We start from the raw sequence: 27,549 nt of genomic DNA, 5'->3' as shown, positions 1-27,549 counted from the left end.
AACAAGCGTGTGTATCACAGCGGTAGGAAATTTGTCAATGTATGCTCTAGTTTTAAATTGGCGTTCAGAGAAAGACAGAATAAAGCCTCCACTTGCGTCTACAACTACACAACTCGGCCTCCCTCTCTGCTTCCTCCTCCCTGATTCTCCTCACATGCTCCATGAAACTGGTCTTCTTTGGCCAGTGTTTCCAACACAGCATTGATAACTGTGCTGACGAGTCTTGCCTGGTTTATAATACAACCACAGAGTTGCAGAGCCAACAATTCGAAAATCAAATCCGTTCTCCGTTACTAACTGAGCGATTAGACTTCTGTGTGACTTTAGGTGAGTACGAACTGCGTCACTCGCAATGTCACCACTGGAGGCGGGAACCCCCTTAAATTCCCAAGTTGCAGGATTACCTGCAAATAATTGGTGCGGTGCGAAAGGCTCCCGAGGTCTGCGTGCCCTGCAAATGTTCCCATTCCCTAGAAGGGTTGGCAGTGAGAAAGGAGCTTAATTGAATCTTAGCTCCCCTGTGAAACAACTTTGCAAGTCATACTTGAAAAAAAATTCTGTATTTGCTATGAGAAGTCCAAAACCAGATGGATGGCTGTTGGGAGGAATTAGGGCTAGGGAATTTTCAACTTGGATTCATGGTGTCAAGTCAAATCTAACTGAGGAAATCTTTTGCTGATTACTGCTTGATGAATACCTGTGCCATAAAGAATTTAGGGTAGCAAGGACACAATTTGGCTTGGTGTGTTTCAGGAGATTAATTATCCATCACAAGGAGTGGCTCTACAATCTCTCCAGACTGAGTTGACAGACTCTTAATGTTTTTAACCGTTTAGTTTGGTGGCAGGTGGTGAGGAAGCCAACAAGGGAAGATACTGCTTAACCACTTCCACACCAATCTACCACAAATTAATAATGGGACTGATCAGGGATTTGTGTAACTGGGGTATATTTAGACACCTCTTGCACTTTCAAACTGGAGTGAAGTACCAAGTGGCTTCAGCAGCAAAATTGTTTTCTATCACTATCTGTGATGTCATGCTTTACCATACAGCTACTAATATCAAGTCAGGCAGTCTATCTTGATTCAATGAGGAATGTAAAAGCATTTGTCAGGAGTACCATTCTGTATTTCTAAAAATATTGTAAGATAATGCGCACACTAAATGTTAGAAGCATTAATGAGTAGATAATTGGTTCTCAGTCTTTTTCCCCACTCACATACTACTTTAAATAATCCCTTACCACAGAGCACCAAGGCATAGGATTCTATGGGTGCTCTGTGGTTAGTAAGGGTTTATTTAAGGTGGTATGTGAATGGGGAAAACAAAGGATGAGAACTGCTGGAGTAAATTATTGATGAGATGATGCCACTTCAATAACTTCTATCACGTTGCTAATAATTTAAGATTGATTAGGCAGTTATTAATCAGATAAACAATGTTGGTGCTACTGCTTCTGGTCGTTTGATTGGTGCTCAATGAATGGATAAAGATAACATTCTGGAACATTGTATAGGATCAGAACTCCACCTACTGTTGTGAATGGTAGGCTAATTACGTAAATAACACCAGGAAAATATTTCATTTACATCCCCTTCCTCAGCGAGTGATTAGACATCAAAGCTGAAGAGTTTGGAACTATTTTCATTTGGAAATAGAATATGATTTTTATCTTGGGTCTGAATTTTCTTTAAAATATTAGCAATGCAGCACGGAAGAAAGCTCTTCCAGCCCAAGAACCCCATTCTGCCCAATTACTCCCAATAAACCAACCAGACCTGTATATTTTGGAATGTGGCTGAAAACCAGAAAAAACCCAGGAAGGTCATGGGGAGAATGAACAAACACCTTTCAGACAGTGCCAGATTCGAACCGAGGGCACTAGCCTTGTAACAATGTTGTGCTAATTCTGAGAGTCCTACCATCAAATAACACGTATCATCTTTGTAATCAGTGAGGGGAAGATCGGCCTTGCCATTGGGAATGGCTAAATGTATTTGCTAGATTGAAATAGTAAACTGATCCAGCAGATACAATTATATATTTAAAAAAAACCTACTTTGCTCTAACTTCTTTGTTCTCATTGAAAAAATATGAAAAATATTCTGCAGAGGAGTCTTGAAACCTGATATATAACCATTTACGGAGCGGAAACAGGCCATGTGGCCTTTTGAGTCCGCACCGGTTCACTGATTTTGTGCGCCCTCTTCAGGCAATGGTCCCAATGGGTTTGGCCCTCGAATTCCAACTTCAGTGGCTGAATTCTTCCGTTATTCCACCTTGGCAAACTCCAAGAGTCTCGTTTGCAAAACCTACAAATTGGGAAGATAAAGAGGTCCTTACCCTCCAAGCTCCATCAAACTTCTCCTGTTGCACTGAGGAAAGTATACTGTCTGATTGGATCATAGTCTGGTTTGATTTAATTTAAGTGCTTAGATATGCAGAAAGTTGTACAAGGTAGCACACAATGCCAGGTCCTCGCATGTTCTGACCATTGCAGACACTAATGTAAGGCGCTGCCTCAAGAAGGCAGCCAACATCTTAAAGGAATACCCATTGTCCTTTTCAGTGACCTCTTCTCATTGCTATCTTCAGGCAGAAGATACAGAAGACTGAAACCAGCACCTCTTGGTTCAAGAACAATTTCTTTCCAACAGCTATCAGGGTCTGAATCTCTCCTTGTTACACAAATCATAGACCGCTTCAAAATTACAAAAAGATTGTCTACATTATTGAAAGTCACTTTTTTTTTGCACTAGGATTACTGTGAATACTTGTTATCTATCTATCCCATATATTGACTCTTTTATACAATTCAATTAGTTTACTGTTAAGTACCTGTTCAGCTGCAGCAGGTAACAATTTCAGTCCCTGTATTGACTATTTTTTTTAAAACTTGCTCGGTTGAAGAACTGTTGAACAAATGAAGAACTGTCATTCATGTACCTATCTGAAAATCTAAAGAGAGAGCATGATCAAAAGGAGCAACAGTAAAAACCTGGCATTCGGTAAACAGACACTTGTAACCCATGGTATAATTTTGTCCCATCTCGATATTGTATGTCTGACTGACTATGTTCCATGACAACTGCCTTTCACTTTAATGTGTAACTCTGCCACTTTTTATACGAGAAATCTTGTCCACGTATATCCCATTTAGTTACAGTTTATTGAAAAGATGAATCATAAATTTCTCTTGTGGGCCTGCCTTTTGTAATGTGATGTTGACTGTGGCCACTAGATGGCTATTTAGTTACATTGAAGACATCCAGTTGCAGTATAATGTTGCATACAAAAGCAAGTTTATTACCATATATACACATGTATAATTGTCAATTTCATGTAAAAGTTGACCCCTTATTTTTGGCCTAAAAATCTGGTATTTTCCGTATATTGCGTATAAAAGTTGAACCAACCCCCCCCCCACCCATCTTTGGCCTCGGCCACCCGCCCAACGGAGTTCCCAACGCTCTGACTGATGACTCTTGCTCAGGCTCCTGCTGCCCGCCCATCTGAGCTACCAACACCCCAATTGCAGATCATCACCTCAGCTGCCCACCCATCTGGTCTCCTGATGCCCTGACCATGGATCCTTGCCCCGGCCACCTGCCTACTGGAGCTCCTGTCGCCTTGAACTACGCAGATACTTACTGCAATCAAAAGTAGTCACTCCCCTAAATTTTACCTTAAAAATTAGTCCACAAAGCTTATTAAACGGTAATTGTTTATTATCTGTACAGGAAAATGTTTCGTTATTTGTACAATTTTTTTCCTTCACAAACCTATTTTTCATTCCATTCAATGATAGTTAAAGCTCCTACATGTGAAAAAATATTTAAAAATAAAAAATTTTGCTAGCTATAATACTAATAGTGACCAACTTTCCATAGCAACTATTCAGTATAACATATTACACACTTTGCAATACAGAAAGGCATTTGCTCATTGCTTATTGACTTACTAAAATGAATTGTTATCTTAGACCATTAATGTATACTACATCAAATAAACTATTGATTTTTTATTCAAATAATGTTGAAAATGTCACATTTAACAATTCCTTTCATATTTTTACTTCCTGATTCTTCACCGTCTTTAAGCAAATTCAAGTGTCTCCAGGGTCACTTGACACTGTATTCATTTCTGTTATGTATAGAGTACTATTAAAACGTGTTATTTCATCCCATATTGTTATTTTCTGAAAAAAATAAATGTCTGCTCTTGGTAAAATTGTAAAGAACAGGCAAGTTCTCTACTGCTTAACAATTAATTGCTTTGTGGCTTAGGAATTTGGGGTAAATAGGTGATGAACTTTACTTACAAATCTTGCTATTGCCCATTTTGTTAGCATTCTAGCCTTTTAAGTATTCGTACATTAAAAGCAGTAAGTGCCATATGTTTTTAAGTTAATCAGCTGTATATTATGCCACCTCTTTTGATCCCTCAAGAGTCTTAGTCTGGTAGAAAGTCCATAATAAACAGTATCTGATCTTAACATTTGGCAGGACCATTTTATTTGATTCCTTGCAATACTTACAAGTTTTTGTTCATCCAAATTGAGAAAATACATCTTGTGCTTCTTGCCAATGAGTTGTATATATTTCTCTATGTTGGGGAGACCAGACGCATTCTGGGAGATCACTTCACTGAGCACCTCCGCGCTGTCCACATTAGTGACAGGGATCTCCTATTTACTGTTAAGTACCTGTTCAGCTGCAGCAGGTAACAATTTCAGTCCCTGTATTGACTATTTTTTTTTTAAAAGCTTGCTCTGTTGAAGAACTGTTGAACAAATGAAGAACTGTCAATCATGTACCTATCTGAAAATCTAAAGAGAGAGCATGATCAAAAAGAGCAACAGTAAAAACCTGGCATTTGGTAAACAGACACTTGTAACCCATGGCCACCCATTTCAATTCTGTGCCCTGCTTCCATGCTGACATGCCTACTCCTATGGCCTCCTGTACTGTCAAACCAACCACCTGTAAATTGGAGGAATAACACTTAATTTTCTGCCTGGATACTCTCCAACTGGATGCCATTAGCATCGACTTCTACAGTGTCTGCTATCCTACTCCCTATTCTCCCTCTCTTTCCATTCCCCCAGTCTTCACTTCTCCACCCCCTTCCCTCTCCATTCACAGAGCCCTCTCTCCTTCCTCTGCTTGCTGATGTGCCCTCTCTCCTTTATTTTTTTTTTATTTTTTATTTTTCACACCATAAACCACATTGACCATGATACATACATTTTCCTTTTCAAATATATACAGTGTCATTTTCTCACCCCCCTCCCTCCTCCCATCCCACCCTCCCTACCTCCCCCCCCATCCATTTAAAGTACAAAATCTAAGATACATTAAACCAGTCAAACAATGTTGTCATTCAATAAAAATAAACAAGAAATTCCACTGAGTCAATTCTTTTCATTTCCTTCTCCTTTCATTAATTTAGGTAGTGAATGTCCCTGGTAGGTTTTCTCTATTGTGTTTCATGTAAGGCTCCCATATTTGTTCAAATATTTCAATATTATTTCTTAAACTATATGTTATTTTTTTCTAATAGAATACATTTATTCATTTCTATATACCATTGTTGTATTTTCAAATTATATTCCAATTTCCAGGTTAACATAATACATTTTTTTGCTATGGCTAGAGCTATCTTAACAAATCTTTTTTGTGCACCATCCAAATCAATTCCAAATTCTTTATTTTTTATGTTACTTAGGAGGAAGATCTCTGGATTTTTTGGTATATTGTTTTCTGTAATTTTATTTAATATTTGGTTTAGATCTTCCCAAAATTTTTCTACTTTCTCACATGTCCAGATTGCATGAATTGTTGTTCTCATTTATTTTTTACATCGAAAACATCTATCAGATACTGTTGGGTCCCATTTTTTTAACTTTTGAGGTGTAATGTGTAGCCTGTGTATCCAGTTATATTGTATCATACGTAACCTCGTATTTATTGTATTTCTCATCGTTCCAGAACATAATTTCTCCCATGTTTCCTTTTTCATCTTTATATTTAAATCTTGTTCCCATTTTCATTTAGTTTTACCATTTGTTTCCTCATTCTCCTTTTCTTGTAGTTTAATATACATATTTGTTATAAATTTTTTGATTATCATTGTGTCTGTAATCACATATTCAAAATTACTTCCCTCTGGTAACCTCAGACTGCTTCCTAATTTGTCCTTCAAGTAGGATCTCAATTGGTAATATGCCAGCACTGTATCTTGAGTTATATTGTATTTATCTTTCATTTATTCAAAGGATAATAATCTATTTCCTGAAAAACAATTTTCTATTCTTTTGATCCCTTTTTTTCTCCCATTCTCTAAAGGAAAGGTTATCTATTGTAAAAGGGAGTGACTTATTTTACATCAATATTAGTTTTGGTAATTTGTTTTATTCCTTTCTACATAAATCTTTTTCCAAATATTGAGTAGATGATGTAATACTGGAGAATTCCTACGTTGTACCAATTTTTCATCCCATTTATATAATATGTGTTCAGGTATCTTTTCCCCTATTTTATCTAATTCTAATCTAGTCCAATCTGGCTTTTCCCTTGTTTGATAAAAATCTGATAGGTATCTTAATTGTGCGGCTCTATAATAATTTTTAAAGTTTGGCAGTTGTAAGCCTCCTTGTTTATACCATTCTGTTAATTTATCTAGTGCTATCCTCGGTTTCCCCCCTTTCCATAAAAATTTCCTTATTCTTTAACTCCTTGAAGAATTTCTCTGTCAAGTGTATTGGCAATGCCTGAAATAGGTATAATATTCTTGGGAAAATGTTCATTTTAATACAGTTTATCCTTCCTATTAGTGTTAATGGTAAATCTTTCCAATGCTCTAAATCGTCCTGTAATTTGTTCATTAGTGGATAATAATTGAGTTTATATAGATGGCTGAGATTTTTATTTATTTGTATACCTGGGTATCTTATTACTTGCATTTGCCATCTGAATGGTGATTCCTTCTTAAATTTTGAGAAATCTGCATTATTCATTGGCATTGCTTCACTTTTATTTACGTTAATATTGTAACCCGACACTTCATATTCCTTCAATTTCTTATATAATTCTTTTATTGATAGTTCTGGTTCTGTTAAGTATACTATAACATCATCCGCAAATAAACTGATTTTATATTCCTTGTCTTTTATTTTTATCCCTTTTATATTATTTTCTGTTCTTATCAATTCTGCTAGTGGTTCTATAGCTAACGCGAACAATAAGGGTGATAGTGGGCATCCCTGCCGTGTTGACCTGCTTAAGTTAAATTGCTTTGATATATATCCATTTACTGTCACTTTCGCCAATGGCCCCTTATATAATGCTTTAATCCAATTAATATACTTCTCTGGTAAACTGAATTTTTGCAATACTTTGAACAAATAATTCCATTCTACTCTGTCAAAGGCCTTCTCTGCGTCTAAAGCAACTGCTACTGTTGGCGCTTTACTCCCTTCTACTGCATGAATTAAGTTAATAAATTTACAAATATTGTCTGTTGTGCGTCTTTTTTTAATAAATCCAGTTTGGTCTAGATTTACCATTTTAGGTACATACTCTGCTAATCTGTTTGCTAATAGTTTAGCTATTATCTTATAATCTGTGTTAAGTAATGATATTGGTCTATATGACGCTGGTGCAAGTGGATCTTTCCCTTGCTTTAGTATTACTGTAATTATTGCTGTTTTACATGAGTCTGGTAAGCTTTGTGTTTTATCAATTTGGTTGATTACTTCCAGGAGGGGAGGAATTAATAAAGCTTTAAATGTTTTATAGAATTCTATTGGGAATCCATATTCTCCTGGTGTTTTATTATTTGGTAATTTTTTTTATTATCTCTTGTATTTCTACTATTTCAAATGGTTGTTAATTTATTTTGTTCCTCTATTTGTAATTTTGGTAGTTCAATTTTGGTTAAAAATTCATCTATTTTCCCTTCTTTCCCTTCGTTTTCAGTTTGGTATAATTGTTCATAGAATTCTCTAAAGTTTTCCTTGATCTCCGTTGGATTATATGTGATTTGTTTGTCTTTTTTCCTTGATGCCAATACCATTTTCTTAGCTTGTTCTGTCTTAAGCTGCCATGCTAGAATTTTGTGCTTTTTTTCCCCTAGTTCATAATATTTCTGTTTTGTCTTCATTTTGTTCTTCTCCACTTTGTATGTTTGTAGTGTTTCATATTTTATTTTTTTATCTGCCAATTCTCTTCTTTTAGTTGTATCTTCCTTCATTGCTAATTCTTTTTCTATATTTACTATTTCCCTTTCCAACTGCTCTGTTTCCTGATTATAGTCCTTCTTCATCTTGGTTACATAACTTATTATTTGCCCTCTAATGAATGCTTTCATTGCATCTCATAGTATGAACTTATCTTTCACTGATTCCGTATTTATTTCAAAGTACATTTTAATTTGTCTTTCAATGAATTCTCTAAAATCCTGCCTTTTAAGTAGCATGGAGTTTAATCTCCATCTATACATTCTTGGAGGGATGTCCTCTAACTCTACTGTCAATATCAAGGGTGAATGGTCCGATAATATTCTAGCTTTAAATTCTGTTTTTCTTACTCTATCTTGCATACGAGCTGATGACAAAAATAGATCTATTCTTGAGTATGTTTTGTCTACCCGAGTAATATGAATATTCCTTTTCATTTGGATGTTGCTTCCTCCATATATCCAAAAGCTGCATTTCTTCCATTGATTTAATTATAAATTTGGTTACTTTGTTCTTTCTGTTAATTTTTTTCCCAGTTTTGTCCATATTTGAATCCAAATTTAGGTTGAAATCCCCTCCTATTAATATGTTCCCTTGCGTATCTGCTATCTTCAAAAAAATATCTTGCATAAACTTTTGATCTTCTTCGTTAGGTGAATATACATTGAGTAGATTCCAAAACTCCGAATATATCTGACATTTTATCATTACATATCTCCCTGCTGGATCTATTATTTCCTCTTCTATTTTAATTGGCACATTTTACTAATTAATATAGCTACTCCTCTTGCTTTTTAATTATACGACGCTACTGTTACGTGTCCTACCCAATCTCTCTTTAATTTCTTGTGCTCCAATTCAGTTAAATGTGTTTCTTGCACAAATGCTATATCAATTTTTTCTTTTTTCAGTAAATTTAGCAGTTTCTTCCTTTTAATTTGGTTATGTATTCCATTAATATTTAAAGTCATAGTTCAGCGTAGCCATTTCATACTTTGTTTATCTTCCCTTTCCGTTTCTCCATCATCACCTTTCCTTCTTATCTATTTCTGCTTTCTTGTTTTGAACACTTTATAAGACAACATTTGTAAAACATCAAACATTTTCCTTATTCTCCTATTTAAAACTTCTTTAACCCCATTCTCCCCTCCCCCTCCTGAGTTGCCCTTTATCCCTTGTCGGGCAACCACATCTCCCCTCTCCATTTGGATTTGCGAACTCACTCGCAAACATCAACTGATTTTGCAGTGACTGTAACTCCTCCCCACCCAGCCCCCCCAGAAAAGATTTCAATTTTCATATGTAACAAAGGTCACTCTTTTAATTCCCTCCTTATTCCCTCTATTCCCTTTCCCTCCCTTATTAATTCTTGTCTATACTCTATATATTTTCCTCTAAATATGGATACATTCATGTATACACACTATGTATATACACATATACCTCTTTACACACATACATATAGTTCGTGGTCATTTTTACTCTCATTACATGTCTTCATCTCTTTTCTTGTTTTGTCGTTGTTCTGCAAATTTCCTTGCTTCCTCTGGATCCGAGAATAGTCTGTTTTGTTGCCCTGGAATAACTATTTTAAGTATCGCTGGGTACTTTAACATCAATTTATATCCTTTTTTCCATAAAATCGTTTTTGCTGTAATGAACTCCTTCCTCTTCTTCAGGAGTTCAAAACTTATGTCTGGATAGAAAAAAAATTTTTGACCTTTGTATTCCAGTGGCTTTTTGTCTTCTCTTACTTTCTTCATTGCTTTCTCCAATATATTTTCTCTTGTTGTATATCTTAAGAATTTTACAAAAATGGATCTTGGTTTTTGCTGCGGTTGTGGTTTCGGGGCTAATGTTCTATGTGCCCTCTCTATTTCCATTTCTTCCTGTAGTTCTGGTCTTCCTAGGACCCTGGGGATCCAATCTTTTATAAATTCTCTCATATTCTTGCCTTCTTCATCTTCCTTAAGGGCCACTATCTTTATATTATTTCTTCTATTATCTTTGGCTTGGCTTCGCGGACGAAGATTTATGGAGGGGGTAAAAAGTCCACGTCAGCTGCAGGCTCGTTTGTGGCTGACAAGTCCGATGCGGGACAGGCAGACACGATTGCAGCGGTTGCAAGGGAAAATTGGTTGGTTGGGGTTGGGTGTTGGGTTTTTCCTCCTTTGCCTTTTGTCAGTGAGGTGGGCTCTGCGGTCTTCTTCAAAGGAGGTTGCTGCTCCCCAAACTGTGAGGCGTCAAGATGCACGGTTTGAAGCGTTATCAGCCCACTGGCGGTGGTCAATGTGGCAGGCACCAAGAGATTTCTTTAGGCAGTCCTTGTACCTTTTCTTTGGTGCACCTCTGTCACGGTGGCCAGTGGAGAGCTCGCCATATAACACGATCTTGGGAAGGCGATGGTCCTCCATTCTGGAGACGTGACCCATCCAGCGCAGCTGGATCTTCAGCAGCGTGGACTCGATGCTGTCGACCTCTGCCATCTCGAGTACTTCGACGTTAGGGGTGTAAGCGCTCCAATGGATGTTGAGGATGGAGCGGAGACAACACTGGTGGAAGCGTTCTAGGAGCCGTAGGTGGTGCCGGTAGAGGACCCATGATTCGGAGCCGAACAGGAGTGTGGGTATGACAACGGCTCTGTATACGCTTATCTTTGTGAGGTTTTTCAGTTGGTTCTATTATATTATAGTTTTCTATTATATCTATCTTCTGAGCTAACAGCTCCTGTGCCTCTAACTTTTTTATTAGATTCTTCTAATTTCTCTTTTAAGTCCTCTACTTCCATTTCTACAATTATTTCTCGTTCTTCCATATTTTCCACTCTTTTTCCTATCTCTGATATGGTCATTTCCATTTTATTCATTTTTTCTTGTGCATTCTTAATTCTTTTTATCTCATTAAATTCTTGTAATTGCCATTCTTTCACTGATTCCATATATTCTTTAAAAAAAATACATCCATTGTCTTGCCTTTCTCTTCTTCTTCCATTTCTTTCTGTTGTTCTTCTTCTTTCGCTGGATTGACCATCTGTTGTTTCCTTGTTTTCTTTTTACCCTTCTTTCTTGTTGTCGTTATTGTCCGTGTTCTGCACCTGCTGCTATGTTGCAGGTGTCTCTCTCAGCTGTGGAGATCGACTCCGCAGCTGTTCCCCCCTCCCGTCAGTGTTTTTTTTTCATGCGCGGTTGCGCACTTTTACTCGGCTCTGCGAGCCATTTTTGTAGTCCCGAGCCCGGGACTTCCACTGACCTGTGGGAGCGGGCTTCTCTCTCCGCGGCGGGCCTCCTCGTACAGGTAAGGCCTTCACCTTCTTCTTCCGACATTCTTTCTTCCTCTTCCCGTTGTTTTCGACTTTTCTCTCTTCGCTGCCATTTTCTTCTCACCTTTATTTTTACTTTATTATAAATTTTAATCTTGTACCTTTGTGCTTTGTGTGTTTTTTTTTTAACTTTTCGGGAGAGGGCTGGAATTCCCTGACCGGACACTACTCCATCACGTGACTCCTCCCCCTCTCTCCTTTATCGATCTCCTGCCTGTGAGACTGTGCTCCTCCTCCACCATTTTGTTGAGGTGGCTGCCTTACTGTGATGAAGGGCTCAAGCCTGAAATGTTGGCTATAAATGTTTATCTTTGCTCTATAAAGTGCACTGTTTGATCTGCTAAGTTTCTCCAGCTTTGTGTTTTTACTTCAACCACAGTATTTGCAGACTTTCATGTTTTACTGCTGTATCTTCTTCTCTTTGGCTTGGCTTCGCGGACGAAGATTTATGGAGGGGGTAAAATGTCCACGTCAGCTGCAGGCTCATTTGTGGCTGACAAGTCCGATGCGGGACAGGCAGACACGGTTGCAGCGGTTGCAGGGGAAAATTGGTGGGTTGGGGTTGGGTGTTGGGTTTTTCCTCCTTTGTCTTTTGTCAGTGAGGTGGGCTCTGCGGTTGTCTTCAAAGGAGGTTGCTGCCCGCCGAACTGTGAGGCGCCAAGATGCACGGTTTGAGGCGAGATCAGCCCACTGGCGGTGGTCAATGTGGCAGGCACCAAGAGATTTCTTTAAGCAGTCCTTGTACCTCTTCTTTGGTGCACCTCTGTCAGTCTTATCACAGAACCCATTTGGTTCTGCCTTTGGTGAATAAAATGCTTGCTTTTGCTAACACACACAGATGTTGAAAGTTTCAGCATCCTTGGGAGTCAACTTCCCTGACTCCAGACAAGAATTTTAAATCCTACACAGTTCTGCCATCTTATCGGAGATATTGTTCCTGATTCTCTCGTGATTTGAGGTCCATTTTAGCTTCAACATGTCTTATCTTTTGTGCAATACATGTTCTTTCATCCTGTAATTTTTGTCTAAGCTCAATTTTTGGCATCATCTGCACTCAATAATTCTTTGCTACAAGTAAATTGTTTCTCTTAATACCTTGAGAAAACCTTCCTGAAACAGTTCCCTGTTCAATTTAAATGATGTTCATTCAATCCTTTCCTAAAATCTCCACTTTGAAAGTATTGTTAATGCACCAATTGCATATGGGTACCTCTTGGAGATTTTAAAGTTGGAACAAAATGTAGTAGAGTGAAGAGGACATGACCTGGCTGGTCGGGGGTCTTTGGGGATAGAGTCTGCTTTCTTAAGACACAGTCTCTTGTAGATGTCCTCGATGGAATAAAGACTGGTTCTCTGGAGTTCTTTCTTGTCCAGATCATGGCACCTTTGTACCAGACAGTGATGCAACCAGCCAGAGTGCTCTCCACGGTATACCAGTAGAAGTTTTCAAGCCTTCGGTGGCGTACCAAATCTTTTCAAAGAAAATTGCAGGAGGTTTGTCAGGCAAGATTTTCCCTTAAGCATCTTGTCATGCACCTTCAGGTACAGATGGTCCCCGAGATTCATCTGAGTTGCGTTCTGACCAACCGGTCGGATCTTGAAATGGACATAAGTTGGACGTGTGTTACTCTGAACCGACACATTCTTAAACTGGAGCTGCGGCTCTTCATCCACTGCCAAGCCTGCCCGACACTGGAAAAACCCATTGTCCACCACCACTGGCACCTGCCCTGTGCTCACCTCCCTCTCCTTGAACACTGGGTCAGCCACTGCCTTCTTGTCCCGTGGTCGCCGCCATGTTGGTCCGTCAAAATTAACAGCCCCTAGATCCCCAGGATCCAATGTGTAATTTTATATTTATATACTTTTAAAACTTTTTAAAAAATATTTTTGTTTTCAGAGTATGTATGGATGATTGTAAGTAGGGGACCACCTCATCCTTGACAATCGACTATTACAACTTCCTAATTAGGTGAACAAGTCTATAATGTCCTTTCTGCTGCCTCCCTCCCTTTTTAAATAGGGGAGTGACTTTGCAATATTCCAGTCCTCTGGAACCACGTCAGTCAAACGATTTTGTATGTAATGTGCTCTTTGCTTAATTGATTCCAATTTGAGATTTTCTATCTGAATTAAATAAGTGGAGGTTTATGACATATGCACCAATGTAACCTGCCATTTTTGTTTGCAACAGAGAGCAACAATGCCGGGGAAGCTAAAAGCCAGGATTGTGGCTGGCCGTCACCTGCCAGTCATGGACAGGGCCAGTGACCTCACAGATGCATTTGTAGAGGTCTGTATGCATTAAATAAGACTGCTGTGTGGTTCAATTGCTGGTACACCATGCCTCGAATTTAAGGCGATATCAGAGGACGATCATAAATTGTAGAATGTACAATGTGATGTAATGTTGAGCTGAGGAACGAAAAGTAACTAAGAATTAGTAGAGTGAACAAGAAACCAGAGCTTCAGACTCTTGGTTCAGCGGGCAAGAAACTGCAAAGGGAGTTAAGAATGTTCAGATTTATTGTCAGAATACTTACATGACGTCACAAATAAACCTGAGGTTCTTTTTCCTCAAACGTTGACTGTGGTACAGTTGGTAGCATTTTTATTCAAGCTCATTGGAGACTTCAGCACATTATTCCGGCTGACACTGCACTGCAGTCCTGTGGTGCCGTTGCTAAGAACTGAAATTTTGTCCAACTTCTCAGATAGTTGAGACCATTTTGATGGCGTTATTGAGAAAAGAGAACCTGGAAATTAGAGCTCATCGGACCCCTCAAGCCTGCCTCCCATTTAATGTGATCATTGCCGACCTATCTTGCTTTTGATCACACTTCCTCTTCTATGCTGGTCCTCCACAACCTTCAGTTCCTCCATTTTCCAGTATATAATGATTTGACCCCTTCCACTGTCAGGGACAGAGTTCCAGAGAATCACAAACTTCTGAAGGAAGAAATTTAAACGACCAGCCTTGCGTCTGCTCTGGAATTTGAATCGTGGCTGATGTATTTTTCTTCTCCTGTCTTCTCCTCGTTATCTTTGACAACCTTACTAAAAAAAGAACATTGCCCTCCGCTTTAATCTATCCAATGACTTAGCTTCCACAGCTGTTTGTAGCAGCAAATTTCACCGATTCACCACCCTCTGGTTGAAGAAATTTCTTCTCATCTCTGTTCTAAAGGGGTGTCCTTTTATTCTGAGTCTGTGCCCTCTGGTCCAAGACTCTCCCACTACTAGAAACATTTATTTTTGTCCACTCTATCTGGCCCTTTCAGTATTCGGTGGGTAGGACACTGGCCTTGTCTATACCCTTGCTAGTGACTTTCTAACGAATGGAAACATCTCAACATTGACCTTCTCAAGCACTTTAAAATCTTGTATAAGGTCATCCCAAATTCTTCAAAACTGCAAGGAACACAGAGGCAAACTGTTCAGCTTTTCTTGATTGCATAACCCTCTCATTCCAGGAATTGCCTTTTCTTGATCATAATAAACTTATAGATGATATTTAAATGACTTCATTGTTTCTGTTTATTTTAATGAATAACTTGTCACCTCCTCTGTGAGATTCTATCTCGAGGGAGAGGCAAAAGTAAAAGAGAATATGTGCAGAGTAAAGTACTTGTGCAACTTTTGTTTCCTCCAGGTAAAGTTTGGTAATACAACATTTAAGACCGATGTATACCACAAATCCCTCAATCCCCAATGGAATTCAGAATGGTTTAAATTTGAGGTAAGGCTTGAATCGTGCAACACAAAGTTTGCTAAAAAATTTTTGTACTTGGAAAAAGTGAATCAAAAATGTAAGTTTCATGGTTTAAAAACTTTACTGCTATCGACTTTAAAATGTTTCAGTTTAGGATGTCATGGATAATGATTTGACAGTAAGAGAAGAACTTACCTGCACCGTGTGTACATGTCTGTTGTGTTGATCCAAGGACCGATGTGAAGTCAGCATCACATATGGCATCCTGGAGAAGCATTTTTTTAAAAACTCATATTGTCCATGTCAGACAGCAAGCCTCCATTCTGAACTCTGTTATCAACATTATTAAGAATTACAAGAAGTTTTCTTCTGAGAAAAATAACAAAATTAGCTAAAAGAACTTTTAAATAATTAACCACATAAAAGCAAACACAAAATATCTGAAATAAATTGGGGAAATGCTGAAAATATTGAATAGGCTGTATTGTCTTTGCCTTCCCCCTCATTTGTTTTTCTTGCAGCCCTATTGGGGTGCAGATCCTTGTGCAGGATTGAAAGGACTGATTATTGATGTAAATTCTGGAAAGACTTGAAAAAGATTGATTTCTCCCACTGGCTATTATGCTGAGTTCAACAGTAGAGCATTTTGGAATGTGCGTTGTTAGCTATTGACAAGTCTGTTAAGAAATTCTAGGGTTGGTTCAGCACACTGGTGCAATTTCAACTGTTCATTGTGTTTGCAACCAGCACAATTGGGTTTGTAATCTTGGGTGCAGCTCACAATTTAAAAGTAATATTGAACATTTCCTGGAGATTTGTAGAGTTGCAAAATGACCTCTCTACTATTGGTTTGTGTTCAAGACTAGAGAGGTCATGTTTCAACTCTACAAATCTTTGGTGAGGCCACACTTAGCGTATTGTGTCACCTCATTATAGGAAGGATGTGGAGAGGGTGCAGAGGATGTTACCTGGATTGGAAAATAACTCTTATGAGTCAAGGTTGGACTTTTCTCTTTAGAACATAGAAGGATGAGAGAAGACCATAGATGTCTACAAGAGTGAGAGGCATAGATCGGCACTGAGGACCGGAGAAAGCTGTTTCATCCGGTTATACTTGTGCAATCAGCCCTTGGCTGTGTCTAAACATTAAACATAGATAGGGTGGACAGCCAGCACCTGTTTCTCAGGGCAGGAATAACAAACAAATTGTGAAGGAGGGAAGTTTAGGGGAGACATCAAAGTTAAGTCTTTTATGCAGAGCATTGTGGGTGCTTGAAATGCCTTACCAGGTTTGGTGGTGGAGGCTGAAACATTAGGGGGCATTTAAGAGACTCTTAGACAGGCACATGGATGGAAGCAAAATCGAGGGTTATGGGGTAGGGAAGGTTTAGAACTTTTTTAAAAAGTGTATATAGGTCAGCACAACATCGAGGGCTGAAGGGCTTGTATTGTGCTGTAGTGTTCTATGGCTGCTTATAAAGTGGAATAATGAGAACAAAACAATTATTGAAAAGATTTCACTGTAGTAGATTTAGTTTAAATGTTAGTCTGAAATGGCTCACTTCAATTCAGAACTACACAGCAATTGTGCCCTGCTGCAAGAGGCTTACACTGAGAGCTACACAGCATTTGTGCCCTGCTGCAAGAGGCTTGCACTGAGAGCTACACCGCATTTGTGCCTTGCTGCAAGAGGCTTACACTGAGAGCTACACAGCATTTGTGCCCTGCTGCAAGAGGCTTACACTGAGAGGTTAGATTAGGTGAATGAGCCTCACTTTTCAAATTGTCTTCTGACCCATAGACTTTATGATATTTAAAGGATTCCAGTTCATATTTTAATTTTTTAAAATTATAATATTGATATCATTACCGCCTTATGACAAGCAGTTCCGTTAGAGCTTTGGTTACTGTGTATGCCATTGTATTGGATGACTGTGTAGGACCACCCCAGAATTTCCATCCAAAATGGTGATTTTGAGTGATACCCTTTGTATAGTATGACCCTCTCCCCAATCTGGCACTTACTGCTGACTAGTGGATGCTGGTAAAAGCAAATCACAATATTTCAATAACAAATCACCATGTAAAGATTTCCTTTTTATTTGGACATTTTAAAATAAACCACCGTTGGCTCCTATAGCAGGCCATTTAAAGCCTGTACAGGGCTAATGGCAGTTGGACTGGGCAGATGGACTCCTTGGAGGAGCACTGAGATTTTGCCAACAACTAACAGGATGTGCGTGAGATTGCATTGGAGCCGGCGGGAAGGTGGCAGTGTGTGGCAACTTCAGCGTCAAGGTATGGATTTTAAACCCTGGCATATAGGATGACCCCCCCCCCCCACCGATTTTAAGGTGAAATTTTAAAAGATAGTTCACTAGTGTGACAAATAAAATAATTACGGTGTTTGTAAGTTTAACTGGGAATCACCATAGCTCATGACACTACACAGAATGTACAACTTGTTGAAACAAAGTGTAATTAACTCCAGTGATCAATAACAAGAAATGTTCTTCCAGGTTGATGATGAGGACCTGCAAGATGAACCACTACAAATCACAGTCTTGGATCATGACACCTATAGCGCTAATGATGCCATTGGAAAAGTCTACATTGATATCGATCCCTTATTATCCAATGAAGCAGCAGCCAGTCTTTCTGGCTGGTTTCCAATTTACGACACGATTCACGGTGAGTGCAGCTTTTCAGATGTAGCGCGTTTACATCAGTTGCCTGCTGTCATGGCGAAAATCACTTTCAATCCGCATTAACGATTTGTGCTTTTGTCAGGTGGCATATGCAGTTCACAAAGAAACCGATCCCATTTACAATAAATTGTAGAAAGGAGAAGTAAATGTGTATAGTATTCATCAGGTAGGTTATGAAGGAATTGGTTCTGGTAGAACAATCGTCAACCATTTTCTAACGTGAAAGGAAGGTTTTATATAGTAACGAGCTCACCAGATATATGGACTACCAAACTTATGTTGGAACAAAGAACCAACAAGTTGAAGCTGAGCAAGGTGCATTTTGTATAACTAGTTTATTAGGCACGACTCCATTACCATCCGACTAATTAAACCCTGCTCTACATCGCCCATTGGCTGGATGACAAAGCTGTCCCTACTCTTGATTGGCCAGCCTGCTCAGGCATGTCTGAACTCCCAAGTGCTGTCTCTGGTGTGGCAACAGGCCCCACGCAAAATCATGTGTGGGCATGAGGCCACAACAGTACCGCTTCTGCCTAAATTAACACAATGATAATTTATAGTTGAATCTGCCTTTCATGAATCTACCTTCATGTATTCTGTCATTTAGTTTGGACTAATTCAACAATCTTTAGAACATCATCAAGTAAGTTATGGCTGTTTCAACCCTTCTGGTTAGGTTGTTCTCCAACTGATCATGTGTCTCTTCTTTCCCCAGTGCCCCACTGTGATGGATTATGTTATATTGTATATTGTTTTAAAGGAGATAAATTGTGGCAGGTTTTTTTAGTGCAGGTCACATACAAACACTTCAAAACAGACCTCATTTAAAATGCCAGAGCTCTGCTCAAGCCAGACAGTCCAGGCTCTGGGTGCCTTTGAAAAAAACTTTGAAGAATGCCTATAAGGATTTCACAAGTAGGTGTTAATCGGACATGCTGTGGAGTAACGGGTTATTGTTTGGGAAAGCAACAGATGTATGAACTCAGAAGATTCGGTTTGGAGCCACAGTCTGTTTGGAGTGCAGGTGGCTGTTCTAAAAAGGTCATATGGTTTTCTCTGAGTGAGAGAGAGAGAGAATTCAGTTCTACAATTCAGCAGCTGGGACTGGATCATGACAAGCTGGCAAGCTTGTGGCAAAACCCCATTTTGAAGTGGGGTTGTGAGTTTTTAGTTCAGCCTGTTCAAAGCCCTTGTGGTCCATACAAAAGGAGAGGCTTGAAATAAGGGAAGCAAAAAGGAAAGAAAGACGTTATCATCTAGAAAACCCTGATGGGGCAAGTTTCTTCATCAAGACACTGAAGTGGCTGATCTAAAGGAATCAATTGTGGGTGTCCAACAAGCAACAAATCTCTCTCTGAAAACTGACAAGAACCTTCCTGAGCAGTAACCATTTACCTTTCAAGCACCAAAGCCTGGTGAAATTCATAAATGTTAAATTCTGTTCACAGTTTAGGAATTGCCTGATACAGCTGAACTTGGAGGAGTGAAAAGTGAGATTGGACTGTGAATCAAAGAATTTTTTTGGAACTTGTATACACATGCACTTAGAATTAGAAGGGGGGTTAAGCTAATAGTATTAAGTAAAAGTTTGATCCTGTTTTCATGTTTAAAGATAATTAAGACCAACTTTTGTTTAAGTAACCATTTGTCTTGGTGAATATCTATTGCTGCTGGGTTTTGGGGCCCTCTGGGCTCATAACACCCAATTCTAAGTTTATAAATGCTTCTATGTGGGGAGGAGGGAGGGGGGGGGGAAGAAAAGAAGCTAAAGCATTTACTTTGTCTGAGAATGATAGAAAAATATCTGACAACTTTCCAACAACTAATTTACAAGTCTTCTGTGCCAATTAACCTAAACACAATGGTGAAGGAGCCTACTAGAAATCACCTTACTACCATCTTCTAATTTGGTTTCATGCTTTTTTGGACCCTAGGCACACATGATCAATTTCTGTATAATTAAAAAGAACATAATTTGTGTAAATGAATGGCTAAGATTGCATATGTTTTTGTATAACTACTTCTGTGTTAATCTATTCAGTAAAGATATTCTAGTATATTGAAAGACGTGCTTGTAGGTAATGATGGGTTCTCAAGAAGTGGGCAGGAATATAGGAATAGGAGGCGACCAGTTGGTCTCTTGAGCTGGTTGAGCTAAGCTCCACTTTCCCATCTTGGTTGTAGAGTCATTGATACCCTTAATCAACAGAAATCGAACTTGGATATTACCACAGTTTCACAAAGAATTTCTGACATCACCACTCAGTGCCTTTAATTTTGATATTGTGCCCTGGTGTTTTGGATGTACCCTTCCAAAGGAAATAGTTTTCATCTGCCTAACTTGCCAGTTCCTTTAATTGCATTGAACACGTCAAAAACCTGGTGGAGAAATTTTGTGAAGAGTGCTTGTGTGATTCAATATCCTTTCTTAAAATTTTGTCAATGAAAGAAAATGGATAGTTTTCATGTAAGCTTGACTGATCTGTTCTAATTCTACACTTTAATATTCAAATCACTTAATGTATTTTTAAATAGGTATCAGAGGAGAAATTAATGTTATGGTGAAGGTGGATCTCTTCAATGATTTGAATCGCTTCAGACAATCATCATGTGGAGTCAAATTTTTTTGTAGTAAGTTTATTTCCATATTGGTCAATACTTTTATGAATTCCTTGTATGTATAATTCATTGTCAACTCATGAGTTGTCAGTTTGACAATGGCCCAGTCCTGATGAAGAATTGCATCTTGAAGCAGAGTTACAGATTGGAGGATACGATGTTGTGGCCATTACGAAGTCGTGACTAAAGGATGGGTGTCATTGGGAGCTGAATGTCCAAGGGGAGGCAGAGGGTGTGGTGTGGCTCTGTTGGTAAATAACAATATCAAATCATTGGGAAAAAAATGACAAAATCAGAAGAGATCTAATCCTTATGGGTTGAGTTCAGGAATGGTAAAGGTAAAATGACCCTAATGGCAGTTGTATACAGGCCTCCAAAGAGCAGCTGGGACGTGGACTACAAAATACAAAAGGCACGTCAGAAGGATATTCCGATAACCACGGGGGATTTTAAACATGAAACTAGATTGGGAAAGTCAGGAGACCCAGGAGAGAGTTTGTGGAATGCCTACAGGACGGCTTCTTGGAGCACCTTGTTGATGAGCCCACCGGGGTATTAGTTGTTTTGGATTGGGTGCTATCAAATTAGGTGATTAGAGATCTTAAGGTAAAGGGACCCTTGGGAGGCAGCGATCACAATATGATCAACTTCACTTTGAAATTTGAAAAGGAAAGGCTAAAGTCCGATGTGTCAATGCTTCAGTGGAGTAAAGGAAATTAGCCGCAAGAGAGAGGACCTGGCCAGCGTCGATTGGAATAGCACATTATTAGGGAACACAGCAGATCAGCAGTGGTTGGAGTTTCCGCATAAAATGAGGAAAATGCAGGGCGGGTACATACCAAAAGGAAAGAAAGTTTTGAACGGAAAAATGAGACAATTACGGCTGACGAGGGAAGTTAAAGCAAAAGCAAAAGAGAAGGCAAAAAAAAATTAGTGGGAAGATCGAGGACTGGGTAACTTTTAAAAACTTGGAGAAGGCAACTAAGAAGATGATTGGGAAGAAAAAGAAATAATGAACGGAGATCAGCAATTAATATCAAAGAGAATTATAAAAACAAGAGTAGACATAGGATCATTAGAAAATGACACTGGAAAGATGACACGGAGGCAGAAAAACTGGACAAATATTTTGGATTAGTCTTCACGGTAGAAGATATTAGTAACTTACCGGACTCTTAAAGGGTCTCTGGGAAGTGAAATGAGTGCTGTCAAGATTACAAGAGAGAAGGTACTTGGGAAGCAAAATGATCTCCCGGATCTGATGGAATGCACCCTCAAGTTTTAAAGGAGCTTGTTGCAGAGATTGTGGTAATGATCTTCAGGATTCTGGCATGGTTTTAGAGGACTGGAGAATTGTAAATGTCACTCTGTTGTTTAAGAAGAGAAGGAGGAAACAGAAAGGAAACTATAGACCTATTAGTCTAGACAAGGGAGAAGAAGTGGATGGTGAGTATTTGGACTTTCAAAAGGCCTTCGACAAGGTGCCTATGTGATGCTTGACAAGATGAGAGCTCATGGGTAGAGTATTTGTTAATAGGCATGAAATAGAGATTGGAATAAGGGGATCCTATTCAGGTTGGTTGCCTGTTACCCAGTGGTGTTCCGGAGAGGTCAGTGTTGGCGCTGTTTCTTTTTGCGTTGTATATAAATGATTTGGATAAAGGAATAGATAGTTTTGTGGCTAAATTTGAGGATGACACCAAACTAAGTGGTAGGGCTGGTAGTGCAGAGATCATAGAAAGTCCCTCTGCAGCCTTAGATAGATGAGAAGAATGGGCAAAGAGATGGCGGATGAAGTTACCTTGTTGGGAAGTGGACGGTCATACACTTTGGTCCAAAAACTAGATGGGCAGACTATTATTTAGATATGGAGAAAATTCAAATTTCGGAGATGCAAAGAGGCTGGAAGTCCTCATGCAGATACCCTAAAGATTTAGTTGGCAGTGAAGAAAGTGAAGGCAATGTTGGCATTCATTTCTAGAGGAATAGCATACAAGAGTTGAGGCTCCATAGAGTGCTGGTAAGACCCTCACTTGGAGTATAGTGTACAGTTTTGGCTGCCTTATTTGAGAAAGGATGTGCTAACATTGGAGAGGGTTCAGAGAAGATTATACTAGAATGATGCCAGGAATGAAAGGCTTAGCATATGAAGAACATTGGACTGTACTTTTTGGAGTGCAGGTGAATGAGGGCGGACCTCAAGAGACATTTTGAATGTTGAAAGGCCTGGACAGGGTAGATATGACAAAGTTGTTTCCCATGGTAGGGGAGTCTAGAACAAAAGGCCACAATTTTAGGATTTAAAAGGTGTCAATTTAAAACAGAAATGTAAAGAAATTTATTTAGCCAGTGGTTGTGGAACTTGTTGCTACAGTCAGCAGTAGAAGGAATGTTGTTGGTGTATTTATGACAGAAATTAACAGATATTTGATTAATCAGGGCATCAAGCATTACAGGGAGTGGGCCCATGATTAAATAGCAGAGCAGACCCAACAGGCCGATTGGCCTACTTCTGCTCTTATATCTTGTATGATCTTGTGATATGTCAAATATGCCTCTTGCCCCACTGAGTTCCTCCAGCAGACTGGAGAAAGATTGATATTGCCCAAAGGCCAGACTATGAACCACTTTTTTTTCCCTCTTGTTTCATTCCAAAGTGACCCAGGTACTCATGAATTCCCACCACCATAACTTCACCTTATTCTGCCTGAGTTTTAACTTGTATGTAAATGTAACCCATTTGTAATCTCTGGATCTTAAGACTTCCAAACTGGTCTCATTTGTTCTTTGTTTCATTATGTTTGGATCAGTCAAAATTCTGCTTTACTTTATCTCTTTGGCTTGGCTTCGCGGACGAAGATTTATGGAGGGGGTAAAAGTCCACGTCAGCTGCAGGCTCGATTGTGGCTGACAAGTCCGATGCGGGACAGGCAGACACGGTTGCAGCGGTTGCAGGGGAAAATTGGTTGGTTGGGGTTGGGTGTTGGGTTTTTCCTCCTTTGTCTTTTGTCAATGAGGTGGGCTCTGCAGTCTTCTTCAAAGGAGGTTGCTGCCTGCCGAACTGTGAGGCGCCAAGATGCACGGTTAGAGGCGATATCAGCCCACTGGCGGTGGTCAATGTGGCAGGCACCAAGAGATTTCTTTAGGCAGTCCTTGTACCTCTTCTTTGGTGTACCTCTGTCACGGTGGCCAGTGGAGAGCTCGCCATATAACACGATCTTGGGAAGGCGATGGTCCTCCATTCTGGAGACGTGACCCACCCAGCGCAGCTGGATCTTCAGCAGCGTGGACTCGATGCTGTCGGCCTCTGCCATTTCGAGTACTTCGATGTTAGGGATGAAGTCGCTCCAATGAATTTTGAGGATGGAGCGGAGACGACGCTGGTGGAAGCGTTCTAGGAGCCGTAGGTGATGCCGGTAGAGGACCCATGATTCGGAGCTGAACAGGAGTGTGGGTATGACAACAGCTCTGTATACGCTAATCTTTGTGAGGTTTTTCAGTTGGTCGTTTTTCAAGACTCTTTTGTGTAGTCTTCCAAAGGCGCTATTTGCCTTGGAGAGTCTGTTGTCTATCTCGTTGTCGATCCTTGCATCTGATGAAATGGTGCAGCTGAGATAGGTAAACTGGTTGACCGTTTTGAGTTTTGTGTGCCCGATGGAGATATGGGGGGGCTGGTAGTCATGGTGGGGAGCTGGCTGATGGAGGACCTCCGTTTTCTTCAGGCTGACTTCCAGGCCAAACATTTTGGCAGTTTCCGCAAAACAGGACGTCAAGCGCTGAAGAGCTGGCTCTGAATGGGCAACTAAAGCAGTTTCAGGGGACGAGTCCGTGAGGCGGATTGCATCGTCGAGGTTTGCTTTGAGGTTTGCCTGGAAGTTTCCTCTCACTTCGTCTGACTGCAGGTTTCCAACATTGAACCTCTTTCTAGGGGCTCTACTGTTCCTGGGGTTTGGCTTGAAGTGAAGGTTGAGCTTGCAGCGAACCAGCCGGTGGTCAGTGTGACATTCCGCGCTGGGCATGACCCTGGTGTGGAGCACATCTCGTTTGTCTCTTTCTCGCACCAGGATGTAGTCCAGGAGGTGCCAGTGTTTGGATCGGGGATGCATCCAGGTAGTCGTCAGGCTGTCCCTCTGCTGAAAAAGGGTGTTTGTAATGACAAGCCGCTGTTCTGCGCAGATCTCCAACAGGAGGCGCCCATTGTCGTTGCACTTGCCGACACCATGCTTGCCCAGGATTCCTGGCCAGGTTTCTGAGTCTTTGCCGACGCGAGCGTTGAAGTCGCCAAGGATGACAACCTTGTCGGCTGTAGGGGTGCGTTGAATGAGGTTGCGCAGGTCAGTGTAGAACTTGTCCTTTTCTGCTGGTTCTGCCTGGAGGGTTGGAGCATAGACACTGATAAGGGTGATGCGACGCTTGTTTTGAAGGGGGAGTCGCATGGACATGATCCGGTCCGAGTGGCCTGTCGGGAGGTTTTCGAGTTTGGAGGCAATGGAGTTCTTGACCATGAAGCCTACACCAGCGAGGCGTCATTCATCCAAAGGCTGGCCAGACCAGTAGAGTGTGTAACCTGCGCCGCGTTCTTGGAGGCTGCCTACATCTGCCAGGCGGACTTCACTGAGAGCGGCTATGTCGATGTCAAGTCTGAGGAGTTCATGTGCAATGAGGGCAGGCCGACGTTCAGGTCGGTGGCTCTCAGCCTTGTATAGCATGGTTCTGATGTTCCTGCATGCTAGCTTGAGTTTGTGAGCATCTTTTGAGGGGGCGGCCGTGGAGGGGGCGGCCGTGGAGGGGGCGGCCGTGGAGGGGGCGGCCGTGGAGGGGGCGGCCGTGGAGGGGGCGGCCGTGGAGGGGGCGGCCGTGGAGGGGGCGGCCGTGGAGGGGGCGGCCGTGGAGGGGGCGGCCGTGGAGGGGGCGGCCGTGGAGGGGGCGGCCGTGGAGGGGGCGGCCGTGGAGGGGGCGGCCGTGGAGGGGGCGGCCGTGGAGGGGGCGGCCGTGGAGGGGGCGGCCGTGGAGGGGGCGGCCGTGGAGGGGGCGGCCGTGGAGGGGGCGGCCGTGGAGGGGGCGGCCGTGGAGGGGGCGGCCGTGGAGGGGGCGGCCGTGGAGGGGGCGGCCGTGGAGGGGGCGGCCGTGGAGGGGGCGGCCGTGGAGGGGGCGGCCGTGGAGGGGGCGGCCGTGGAGGGGGCGGCCGTGGAGGGGGCGGCCGTGGAGGGGGCGGCCGTGGAGGGGGCGGCCGTGGAGGGGGCGGCCGTGGAGGGGGCGGCCGTGGAGGGGGCGGCCGTGGAGGGGGCGGCCGTGGAGGGGGCGGCCGTGGAGGGGGCGGCCGTGGAGGGGGCGGCCGTGGAGGGGGCGGCCGTGGAGGGGGCGGCCGTGGAGGGGGCGGCCGTGGAGGGGGCGGCCGTGGAGGGGGCGGCCGTGGAGGGGGCGGCCGTGGAGGGGGCGGCCGTGGAGGGGGCGGCCGTGGAGGGGGCGGCCGTGGAGGGGGCGGCCGTGGAGGGGGCGGCCGTGGAGGGGGCGGCCGTGGAGGGGGCGGCCGTGGAGGGGGCGGCCGTGGAGGGGGCGGCCGTGGAGGGGGCGGCCGTGGAGGGGGCGGCCGTGGAGGGGGCGGCCGTGGAGGGGGCGGCCGTGGAGGGGGCGGCCGTGGAGGGGGCGGCCGTGGAGGGGGCGGCCGTGGAGGGGGCGGCCGTGGAGGGGGCGGCCGTGGACCTGTCCTCTGGCCTGCGCAAAGGAGCTTTTAGGTGGAGTGCAGTGTGCGCAGTACTGGCCCCACCCTTTACACCCATGGTTCATGTGCCGTGGCCAAGCAAGCTGGGACGTGGCAGCGAGGTCCTTGGGTCGTAGGTTTTATATCGGAGTGGCCTTCTCCTATGCAATTTTCTTACCCGGGATGGAGGGGCCCCGCCTCCCCTCCTAGGTCGGCCCCGCCTCCCCTCCTAGGTCGGCCCCGCCTCCCCTCCTAGGTCGGCCCCGCCTCCCCTCCTAGGTCGGCCCCGCCTCCCCTCCTAGGTCGGCCCCGCCTCCCCTCCTAGGTCGGCCCCGCCTCCCCTCCTAGGTCGGCCCCGCCTCCCCTCCTAGGTCGGCCCCGCCTCCCCTCCTAGGTCGGCCCCGCCTCCCCTCCTAGGTCGGCCCCGCCTCCCCTCCTAGGTCGGCCCCGCCTCCCCTCCTAGGTCGGCCCCGCCTCCCCTCCTAGGTCGGCCCCGCCTCCCCTCCTAGGTCGGCCCATACTGCCTGGACCGGGGCCGCCGCCTCCAACTCTCTGCCCGGATCGGGGCCGCCCTCTGCCTCACTCGACCGAGGCCGGGGCCTCCCCTTGCTCCTGCCCAGATTGGGGCCGCCTCCGCCTACCCTCTGTCCGGACCGGGGCTGGGGCCGCCGCCGCTTTCCCTGTGCCCCAACCGGGGCCGCCGCCTCATCCAACTTTCTGCCCGGACCGTGGCCTCCGCCTGCCTCACTCGACCGAGGCCGGGGCCACCGTCTCCCCCTTGCTCCTGCCCGGACCGGGGCCGACGCCGCCTTCCCTCTGCCCGGACCGGGGCCGCCGCTGCTCTCCCTGTGCCTGGACCGGGGCCCTTGCCTCCTCCAACTTTTTGCCTGGACCGGGGCCTCCGCCTGCCTCACTCGACCGAGGCCGAGCCGCCGTCTCCCCCTTGCTCCTGCCCGGACCGGGGCCGCCGCCGCCTACCCTCTGCCCAGACCTGGACCGGGGCCGCCGCTGCTCTCCCTGTGCCCGGACCGGGGCCGCCGCCTCCAACTCTCTGCCCGGACCGGGGCCTCCGCCTGCCTCACTCGACCGAGGCCGGGGCCGCCGCTGCTCTCCCTGTGCCCTGACCGGGGCCGCCGCCTCCAACTTTCTGCCCGGACCGGGGCCGCCGCCTCCAACTTTCTGCCCGGACCGGGGCCGCCGCCTCCAACTTTCTGCCCGGACCGGGGCCGCCGCCTCCAACTTTCTG

At 43.2% G+C, this 27,549-nt stretch overlaps 1 protein-coding gene across 14 annotated transcripts in view; it reads left to right on the top strand.

The window, feature by feature from the left end:
• The window catches only part of c2cd5 (C2 calcium dependent domain containing 5), a 143,664-nt gene that overhangs the window by 5,653 nt on the left and 110,462 nt on the right, over positions 1–27,549 (top strand). For 12 of the 14 annotated variants that reach the window (XR_011348028.1, XR_011348027.1, XM_069908603.1 and 9 more), the window contains exons 2-5: positions 13,755–13,853; positions 15,213–15,299; positions 17,792–17,963; positions 20,519–20,614. Coding sequence is in view for 12 of the 14 variants with exons in the window: in XM_069908603.1 (XP_069764704.1) it covers positions 13,755–13,853; positions 15,213–15,299; positions 17,792–17,963; positions 20,519–20,614 (454 nt within the window). In the remaining 2 variants the exon portion in view is untranslated. Of the gene's footprint in view, positions 1–2,912; positions 3,011–7,801; positions 7,845–13,754; positions 13,854–15,212; positions 15,300–17,791; positions 17,964–20,518; positions 20,615–27,549 lie in introns of all 14 variants that reach the window. The other 2 variants (XM_069908607.1, XM_069908606.1) reach the window with 2 other exon arrangements.

This window comes from Narcine bancroftii, chromosome 13 (genome assembly GCF_036971445.1).
Source record: "Narcine bancroftii isolate sNarBan1 chromosome 13, sNarBan1.hap1, whole genome shotgun sequence".
NCBI lineage: Eukaryota > Metazoa > Chordata > Chondrichthyes > Torpediniformes > Narcinidae > Narcine > Narcine bancroftii.
This window is presented reverse-complemented; position numbering and strand designations above follow the sequence as displayed.